Here is a 9,117-nt window from a genome sequence, read left to right as displayed (position 1 = left end):
CTTAAATAATCCTCTTTTGAATTTGTATTTTATCTGATTTCCATCTTCTAGCCTCTATTACTAGCTGGTAAAAATCTACAATTTTCTTGGTATTTTTCACCTTTACAAATATGAAGAATTCTTTTTAATGGAAATCCCTTCCTAATTTCTCAGCTGGATAGGAAGAAGAGGCGTCCCTCTTTGGCTGGTTTTGTATTCTTCCACACATCTCTCGTCTGGAGATGAGAAGCAAGAAAGGCTATCACTAGGGTCAATGTACTGAAGTCCGTTCCTGTAGAAAGGAAAGGATCCAATAACCAGAGCCCTTTAAAAGTTTGCTTCTTTCCCCATTTAAGCAGAATGCTCCTTTCTTCTTTTTGAAGAAAAAGTTTCCTGTTTCCTTTCCTTTATTGTGCTTTATTGGACATGGCAGGCCTTAGAATTGGCCTTTCTGGCACTTCAGAAAACAAGCGAATGTAGAAAAAGAAAGTTTCTCCTGGGTGAGGAAGCTGAGACTTCCAGACAAAAGGAATGTAACAGCAGACATCCTGCCAGTTCCTCAAGGAGTGAAGAACCACCCAAAGCTTGTGTCCCATTGGTTGAGCCCCTTGAAATTGAACCACTTCCAGGAACACAAAAACAACAAACAGTCTAGTACATCTGCATTATTTAAAGAAATAGTTGCACGATTGATCAGTCACTACTCTCCTTTGCAGGCCCGAAACGCAGCATTTTGTGGTTTGGGTGCAGACTTTAGAATATTACAAAAAAAGTGTAAATTGAGAAGCTTGCTTTCCCTTTTCCTCCCTATAAACAATATGAAATCTGGCAAGTAAAAATGCAAAGAAAATTTAGATTTCATTCCTGTGGGTTTTCTTTAAAATACTGTATCCCTATCCTCATTCCAATCAATAGATTTCAGGTTAAACAAAATTTGAAATAGTAAACTCACCGAGCAAGGGAAAAAAGGGTGGAATGAGGAAGGATTTGTGATTTTTAATTAATAATTATTTTAAAACCAAAATAATTAGAACAAGTCTGCTTTGCATGTAGCAGTAATTAAGATACTGCAAATTATTTTGTTGGGTACAAAATCTGCATGTATTTGTTAACTGTATTTATGGGCACACCTCCTGTTCCCGCCAATCACCAAGTACTTTGGAGTATTATTTTTGTGGATGATTTTCTTCCTTGTCCAAAAATTATTGACCATTTAGGTAGGTATTATTAATTTATTGGAAACTATTTTTGAAAGTAGTAAGATTCACTCTTATTCTGCCATGACTATTTGAGTTTATCAGTGCAGAATACATCTTTCTTTAAAGTTATTCTAGAACTGATCAATATTGTCTTATATTTAGACACTGTCTTTTCTCTGATCATCTCTAACCATGTCACATGTCTGTTCCTGTAGAACACACACATACGTACACACACACAAACCTCTAAGATCACAATCCCAAAATGCATGTCTACTTATAACATTTCATGATATTAAATGTTAAATTTTATTTCAAAAACTATCACAGCCTAAAGAGAAATATAATTTAAGCATTAAGATAGTACATTTCAGAAAATAAGCTAATATTTTCACGTAAATTTTAGATACCTATAATTTGTCATTCCAAGAGATCCTTGCATTCTAGACTCCAGAATTAAAAGGGGTAAAGAGTTATGCTTTTAAGAACTATAAGCTGAAATGATTTACTTCAATTCAACATAGAATATTTGTCAGTCAAGATAACAATCAATGTGTACAAAAATTTACATAACAAGAGGAATAATAGGCAGTGCAGCACCTTTAGAAAAATAATTAAAAGTTTTGTTGCATTTACAGGTAAGTGCCACACTGAGAATTTACAATACAGTAATTTACTGCAATCACAAGGGAGTTCCATAAAGAAACAAAGCTCTTACACTCCAGGTTTTTGGAAGGTGTTATTGGAATGCTTAACTGAAACCACAGAACTTGTATATCCTCAGGATTGAGTTGATGAAGGTCATAAAAGGTTTTCATAGCATCTATTATATAAAAGGAGTCCACTGCATTTGGATAGCTGGTTTAGTGTCTCTGACAAGTGTGAAGCCTAGAAGAATTACTGGCTTGATGGTGATCTTTCTGTATCCGGCAAGACAGACCTTCTCCGCAGTAACAACGCTGGAATATTTCTAGCCCATGAGAGCCTTTTCTCCTATGCTTGGTACACACTTGACCTTCTTTGAGGACAGGTTTACAGATCTTGGACCAGAAGTGTCTAGCACAACACAATCCTGTGGCACAGTCTGATGACCGGAGACACACAGAACCTTCTTGTCCTATGAAGAAGACAGCAGGAAAAAAGTACATAGTTACTGTTAAACCTGCATCATTTCACTGAAATAATTCAAAAGACATTTTTGATGTGCTAAGAATGAGTCTTAACATCCTTACCTTTGGTGTGATACATTTTTGAAGACAATGTTGTTCTTCTGGAATACCCATCCAAAGTGCTATGACCATTACCAAAGCTTTCAGTAATGGTTTCCTCAATTTCCCCTCGGAAATTATTTTGATCAGAAGACACACATATTCCTAAGGAAGCAGGAAAGGGTGATTAACTTCAGGGTTGTAATGCATTACTGCTAACAGCTGTGACAGTGGCAGTCTGTCATGCTAGGGCCAACTTGAGAGACTTCATTGCAGTGACATCATTTTAAACCTCTTTACTGTTAATGCAAAACTCTCTAGATGGACAGAAGCACAAATGTGTATACTGTATACAGTCAGTCATATGTAATATCCCTAGTATAGCCATTTAAAATACTTTCCCACCAACTGTGGTAGGGGCAAGTGAGATTTCTGCCCATTTTAATATTACCCTTGGGGTAAGAAAAAGAAAATCAGTCACTTTTAACAATGTTCTTAAAAATAACTTCTCTACCCCTGGTGCTATATGGTTCCTGCCAGACTAAGTTAAGCAAATGCAATTCCAGCTGCCTGGAACATTGCAATCTCACCCACCAGTTACTTTACTGTGTAATTTCCATATTACAGAGATTTACTTAGTTCATCCTGGAGTACTGCTGGGTCCTAAGGAGGGTCGCCACCCTGTTAGCTTATTTCTGGAGACCTCTTTAGCTGTCTAAGTCCACCTTTTGAAAAATTAAAAGTTAGTGGATCTGTGGTTGGGTGGAGAAGTACTTATATTAAGGCAGCAGAGGGTAGAGGGAGGGGGAAGGATGGAGAGGTCAGGTTGTGAAGGTATCAAGATCTCTCTTAAAAATGACCCATGCAAATAAATCACTGTCCTCTGGCTGACAACAGTTACAGCAAAAATCAGAAGGAGAGGCCAATCTGACAAAGCTGTGAGAGTCACAGTAAGAAAAATGAAAAGGGCAGCTGAACGCCAAAGCTGATTTCTTTGGTCTCTGCATGATCCCATCGTCCTCCCTGTCATCTACCTTCTCAATTGATCTCAAGGTTCTCCCAGACAAATTTTTATGGAAGGGTCCACTACGAGGTGAGCCGTTGCGTTGAATCATTGAGGGCCACGGAGGAAGATAAGGACTTCAGAGACCTCCGAACTTCTCTCTTCTTCCCGATTAAACACTTGAAGCTACTTTAGCGGAATCCTGCATACTGAAGACCCATTTGCAGGTGGCGCCGCAGAGTTCTCAGGGCGGAGTTTTTTTCCCCCTATTCATAGACGCTCAAAGGCTGGACAGTTTTAGTGTGAAGGGAGCTTTCAGGACTCACCATTTTTGCAGTAATTCCCGGGGCAGCACATAGCGTGACGCATGCAGCGTTTTCGGCGCTTCCTGCAGGCGAGACAGATTTGCACGCCCGCGTCCCCTCCGCGGGTGGGACTAGCGCAGTACTCATCAGTGCCGCACTCCTCATCCTCTGCGCACGGGTACGGCTGTGGGAAGGGTTCGGGGAGAGGGTGAGGCATCCAGACGTCCAAGTACCCGCCCTCTTGGACCCGTGCGCTGATCACAGTCCCTATCTGTCCACCTCTCCAAAACCTGTTACCGCCCACTGCTCCCAATTGCAGGGTTGCCAAATGCTCCCTGAACCGCACACACCCAGGACGTTCTATTCCCTCCTCTCCAAATAGGACCCTTTCAAGGTCAGAGCATCCTCGGACTGCCCGACCCCTCTCACCTGGTAGTTGTCAATGGTCTGGTACTTATTCCCGCCCGGGTACAGAATTCCTGGCGCGGCGCTGACTGCAGAGCCTGGGTGCCCCGCAGCGCCGCCCAGCGGTGGGGGCAGGTTCTTGATAGCGTTGGAATTGAGAACCGAGTTCAAGGTGGCGCTCACTCCCAGCAGGGGGTGGCCGCCTAGAGCCGCCGCTACCAGCGCGACCAAGACCCGCGCAGCTCCCGCTGCGCCCAGAGCCATCATCTCAGAAGGACTCAAGAGGGAGAAAGAGAAAATGACCGTCACTTTGCAAGCCTGGGTCCCCACGAAACCGTGCCGGTGCGGTTGCACAGTCAGGGTCTGGGAGCCCCCTGCGGTCCCAGATTCCTGACTGCAGGGAGCACAGAGCTCTGTGCCGCCACCGCCACCGCGGCTGCCTTTATACCGCGGGCCCGGAGCATTCCGGCCCCTTGGGAGGGAGACAACAAAGCCGGGATGGGATTTCAAAGCGCTGGGAGGGGCTGGGAGGGGGTGTGTTTGTGTACATGAAGGGGGGCCTTTGACACTCTTCACCCGGCTCCTCCCTGGCTTGGTCGCTCGGCTGGCTCGGCTCACCTTCGGGGTGACGGCTAGCAGCGAGCATTATAGCAGACGACTTTAATAAATGCAGGCGGCAGGAGGAACTCTGGGAACTTGGGTGCCCTTGCCGGGCAGTAAGGGTTGAATTATCCAGATCTGAAATACTTTTCAGAGCCGAGGGGTGATACGCTTTGCAAAAGCACTTTTTGCACCTCTCCCTTACGCCAATACTCGCTGACTGTGCACACAAGTCATATTCAGTATTAAATACAAACCGATCTGTAATTCAATGGCTCTAGCAAGACGCCTCTGAGAGGGCCAGGTGGCGGGTGCAAGTTGCTCATTAACCCTTCAGAGTCGTGGTTTGCAGATCTGAGTTAGATCCCTGACTTTAAGGTCGTTCAGTTGCCCTCCTCCCCCTCTCCCCCCGCCACTGCGAGAAAAATGTGCAAAGAGAAGGAAATTTGCACATCAAACGAGGGTAAGAAGGAAGAAGAGCTAATTCTCTTTTGATGGGAAGTTTAGAGAGGGAGGCGAGAGACTGGCGTTTAGAAATTAGATCAGGGCTGGAGGGAAGAGGGAAATGACCGTCCAATAATCAAACCATTTAATGTTCTTTGAATCAGGGCAATCGCGGCAGTAGATGAACTTGATTAGGCAGACGCGTGAGATCAAAGTAGCCGGGGCCAAAGCAGGTCCAACGTACCGGGTCAGTCGCCTTTCCCCGTTCTCCCCTCTCGGTGGTGGGCTAATGCGGGGCAACAGAAACCCTTAGGGCTTAGCGCCTGACTTCCTCATTAGTATATCATATCGCAACGCTTCCGAACGCAGGGTTTGCTCCCAAGTCATACCTTGCACGGGACCACTCAATACCCCTTCTAGGGAGATAAGAAACTACCTTGAGGAGAAGAAGAGCTGAAAGTGAATTAGAAAGAGAATTTGACGTCATTGAAATAGGTGTGTAGATGTAATAAAGTAAAGCTGGTGTATAAGAATGGTGTCATGCTTATAAATGGGAAATGATCTATTTAATCCAATAAAAACTTATTGGAAGCCTAGAGCCCTGGCATTGGGCTGCCCTCTGGGTTGTTGCCTTATTTTTATTTTTCAAATTTTTTGGTGAGATGGGTGGTGGGGGGAGGGGCACAATGAATACAAATATTTATGAGACCCAGTTCTCATTTTAAAGAATAAAGTTCGATTGGATAATCAGTATTGAATTAATAAAGAGTAAGATATATTTATTTTGTGCTCCTCTAAGCTGTATAGATTTAGGCTGTCTATAATGACTCCACATGCTGACTGACCTGCTGTGGTCAGAACTGGGGCCAGTGAAGCCAGTGACAATCTTAAAGTAATAAAATCCTAAAGTTTAGTGAGGTAAGGAGTAATTAAAACACAATTTACCTTGGTCTGTGTTCTAGTCCCTTCAGTTTCAAAGGTAACATTAAGAACATCATCTAAATCATTCTTAAATGGTACCCTAGTTAGACTAGTGTAGTGTTCCTCCCATCCCAAATTCCATCTGCCCGAGAAATTATCCTGTCGGGAATCGATGGGTTAAGCACCTTCACTGTACTAGGAAATCTGCAAGCTGTGCTAAGTTTGAATGACGTTGAAATGTGGAGAAAAATCTGCCTGCCAATCAGAAGGTTGAAAATGTTTCTTTTTAGTGCTATTACCCTGTTTAAATATTTAGAATCTAGAAATACATTTGTGTCACACTAAAGGTCAATCTCTTGCCTTTTTTTTTCTGAAGAGATAGTATATGATTAATACATCTAATGAGCTTGGTTCATTAAAAGCTTGGTTTCACCAAAAAAAAAAATCCATTGCCTGGGGCAAAAGAGAAGAAAGTGGAACAATTTAATCAACAAAGGGAAAATTCTGTTATAACAAAGAAACTTGTTGCATAAATTCAACCTTGATCTCTGAAAACAAATCATATGTCTATTATGTTTCAATATTCACTGAGTCTGGACAGAATCTGTGATATTGAGTCAGGAGAGCTAAACCAAGAATAGGGGTTCAAGAGTGGGCTAGCTTCTACCTTCTTCCTCATCTTTCACATTGCTCCTGAAGTTGTCATGAGTTTAAAATGAATAATGATTTGGTCAATATCTGAGTTCCTACTTTCTGCTAAGCGTTATACATGATATTGTGTGATAAAAGATGAGTTCTCATATAATCTACCTTCAAATCATTTAGTGGGCAGAGGAGAGGTAACCTCACAAATTATTCAGTGGAGAAATTACATGGGTCGTCCTCAGAGAGGGCTAAGTACATAGTAAATCGTACCTTTGTTGCAAATGAGGAAATTTACTTTTTCAGTGCTTTTTCTCCATTTGAAAATCCTTTCCAGGATGTGGTTTGCTCACTGACAACAAGAGTGCAAGGTAGATAAAGAGGTACAGTAAAACTCATTGTTCCATCAGCAGCCAGTTAATATTTGGAGGGTACCCATTATTGGGAGCATATCTCACAATATGAAAGGCAGGCTTCTTGTCCTCAGAAAGCTTTCAGTCTGTGAGTAGTTGGGGAAATACAATATACTTATATGGGGCTGGGGGTAAAAATTTTTCCACCATCGATTGTATTTTGGCAGATACTAGGTCATGGAGAAGCAAGAAAAAGGTGCAGGAACTGTGACCAACACATCTCAGGAAGGAGAGAAGGTTCTGGTGATTGGCTGAGTCTCTCTTACAGCTGGGTGACAGAGGAGGTGTGAGCCAGGGTAGATGAATTTAGTTTATTAAACTGAGTTTATTTAGTCCTGCAGGGAACCCTGCCTCCTATTCAATCTGGCAGAAATATGATCATAATTAATGTAACAAGTTTAATATTTTGTATTATATTTTTAAATAGATGAAATATGCTTATCAGTGTGGAATTGAATCTCCTAACTCAGGAACAGCATAATAATACACTTCTTCTTTATATTTTAAGTGCTGAATGCCACACATATAATATTTCTCAACCTTTTCATCCATGAAGGAGACAGACAAATATACTCCAAAACACACCATGCTATTCACTGACCATTTTTCCATCTCTGTTATTTGTGACTACTGATTTTTTTAAAAAATTTTATACATTTTTATATATTTTTTGAGACAGGGTCTCATTCTGTGACTCAGGCTGGAGCGTAGTGGTGCAATCATGGCTAACTGCAGCTTTGACCTCCCAGGCTCAAGCAGTTCTCCCACCTCACCTGGTCCCAGTCCCAGTAGCTGGGACTACAGCTTCATGCCACCACACCTGGCTAATTTTTAAATTTTTTGTAGAAACAGGGTCTCACTATGTTGCCAGGCAGAGCCGGTCTCAAACTCTTGGGCTCAAGTGATCCTCCCACCTTGGCCTCCCAAACTGCTGGGATCACAGGCATGAGCCATGGCGCTCAGTCTACTGCTGTATTTTTAATTCCCTCCTTTCCTCTTTTCTTTTCTCTCTCCCTCCTTTCCTACCTTACTTCATTTCTTCTTTCTCTTGATTAAATCAAAAGAAGCAGATTTCTTGCCATATACTTTTACTTTGCTAGGAAAATACTGCATAAATATCATTCCTTATGGTGTGTGTTGCCAACATTTTTGTTAGTGTCAATCTTGAATATAGTAGGGATTCCTCATCCCTGATGTTTTGGAAAAAAAGTGATACGACTTTCTCATTGACTTTTAAAACAGTTTAGTCTTAATGTTCTTCATGACTTTAAAAGAACTTTTAGACCTGGTCCATGTTATGACTCCCCTGAGAGCTGGATTTTCTGCACTCCCCAGTACAAACAGAAGGCAAGATTTGACCGTGATTATGTTAGAGCAGTGGAGATGGTCAGCCCAGATAAATCAGGCTCCGTTGTAGCTTTCTAACCAAGCTCAGAAGATGTGTTTTACTGGAGCAGGACATTAAAAGTTAATCTGAGAGTAGAGCCCGGAAGCCAGAAACATTTGACTAAAACACAGTGAAGATAGTGCCTAAATCAGATAGATATCTGCCTGCATCTTTTCTGAGGTCCTGATACTCAGAAAGGTCTGTGGTGGTGGGTATAGGGAGTGCAATGTCCTCTTTGAGTCCCCTATAAGATTTAACATCTCCAACCCTAAGGATAGGCCAGTGTCTGCAGAAAGCAGGATGTAGGATCCCATGAAACAGTCTCCGCATCTAGAGAAAAACAGTTTTCTTCCATGTCTTTGGGTTCCTATTATTACCTCCTTTATAAGACAGCTCTTCTCCCAGGGTATGGCCAAGAAAGGCATCTTGCCAAGGAGTCAGAAGGCTGGGGACGGTACTCTGTATACAGTGCCAGCCATAATCTGGCTCCTAAATATGGGAAAGCCACTTAACTCTTGATGTGGTGCTGGCTTTTCTTTATAAAATGGGATGAAGGGGAGATGGAGAGGTTCCTTTTCACTACAAAAGTCTCTCTTTTTTTTTTTTTTTTT

At 42.2% G+C, this 9,117-nt stretch overlaps 1 protein-coding gene across 1 annotated transcript; it reads right to left on the bottom strand.

The window, feature by feature from the left end:
- Positions 1-1,197: 1,197 nt before the first annotated feature.
- Positions 1,198-4,582, bottom strand: DKK1 (dickkopf WNT signaling pathway inhibitor 1). Its single transcript, XM_011938763.1, has 4 exons — positions 4,124-4,582; positions 3,716-3,878; positions 2,411-2,551; positions 1,198-2,295 (listed from the first exon to the last, which is right to left on the bottom strand). The coding sequence occupies exons 1-4, from the start codon at positions 4,364-4,366 to the stop codon at positions 2,042-2,044; spliced, it is 801 nt and encodes a 266-aa protein (XP_011794153.1). The 5' UTR covers positions 4,367-4,582; the 3' UTR covers positions 1,198-2,041.
- Between the last annotated feature and the right edge of the window lie 4,535 nt (positions 4,583-9,117).

The sequence above is a fragment of the Colobus angolensis genome, unplaced genomic scaffold, assembly GCF_000951035.1.
Source record: "Colobus angolensis palliatus isolate OR3802 unplaced genomic scaffold, Cang.pa_1.0 Scaffold177, whole genome shotgun sequence".
Classification (NCBI taxonomy): Eukaryota; Metazoa; Chordata; class Mammalia; order Primates; family Cercopithecidae; genus Colobus; species Colobus angolensis.
This window is presented reverse-complemented; position numbering and strand designations above follow the sequence as displayed.

Bases quoted from the DNA above. Each gene is read 5' to 3' on its own strand.
- DKK1 (XM_011938763.1), bottom strand. From the start codon at position 4,366: ATGATGGCTCTGGGCGCAGCGGGAGCTGCGCGGGTCTTGGTCGCGCTG. The intron at 3,879-4,123 runs GTGAGAGGGGTC...CCCTTCCCACAG, and splicing joins AGACCATTGACAACTACCAG to CCGTACCCGTGCGCAGAGGA. The intron at 2,552-3,715 runs GTGAGTCCTGAA...CTGCTTCCTTAG, and splicing joins CGGGAATTACTGCAAAAATG to GAATATGTGTGTCTTCTGAT.